Here is a 555-nt window from a genome sequence, read left to right as displayed (position 1 = left end):
CAGCTCTCGGCCTCAAATCCCGCCAGACGTGTGCACTTACATGGAGATGCTCCTCGGGAACCTGCACCTCCCCGCACATGGTCACCTGCTCGCATTTATTCTTGCAGAAGGGATGTGGTTCTCCTTTAATCAAGAACACCTGATTCTTCTCGCACCTCCTGGAATATCAGATTTGATGGTTTGGTTAAGTGTGGGTGGATTTCGGAGGTCGGGTCTGGGTGGATTAGCGATGTAGAGTTGAGGCGGATTGTCAATATCAGATTTGTTTTAGGTGAGATGGTGGGTGGATGGAGGGAGGGTGGATGGGAACGTAGAGTTTGGGTGGATGGAGGGAGGGTGGATGGAGGGAGGGTGGATGCGAACGTAGAGTTTGGGTGGATGGAGGGAGGGTGGATGGGAACGTAGAGTTTGGGTGGATGGAGGGAGGGTGGATGCGAACGTAGAGTTTGGGTGGATAAGACTGGTGATTTGGTGTGTCGTGGGTGTCTTAAAATGTGGGTTTTCTGTGGCTGAAAACAATCACTCAATGGAATACACTTATGCGATGGTTAAGTT

At 51.0% G+C, this 555-nt stretch overlaps 1 protein-coding gene across 1 annotated transcript in view; it reads right to left on the bottom strand.

Moving 5' to 3' along the window:
* LOC119586489 (leishmanolysin-like peptidase) overlaps positions 1 to 555 on the bottom strand; it is a gene marked incomplete at its 5' end in the record, with an annotated part of 14,738 nt that overhangs the window by 9,635 nt on the left and 4,548 nt on the right. Inside the window, 1 exon segment of the mRNA XM_037935227.1 lies at positions 41 to 158. Coding sequence (XP_037791155.1) covers positions 41 to 158 — 118 coding nt within the window.

The sequence above is a fragment of the Penaeus monodon genome, chromosome 21 (assembly GCF_015228065.2).
Source record: "Penaeus monodon isolate SGIC_2016 chromosome 21, NSTDA_Pmon_1, whole genome shotgun sequence".
NCBI classification, from domain to species: domain Eukaryota; kingdom Metazoa; phylum Arthropoda; class Malacostraca; order Decapoda; family Penaeidae; genus Penaeus; species Penaeus monodon.
This window is presented reverse-complemented; position numbering and strand designations above follow the sequence as displayed.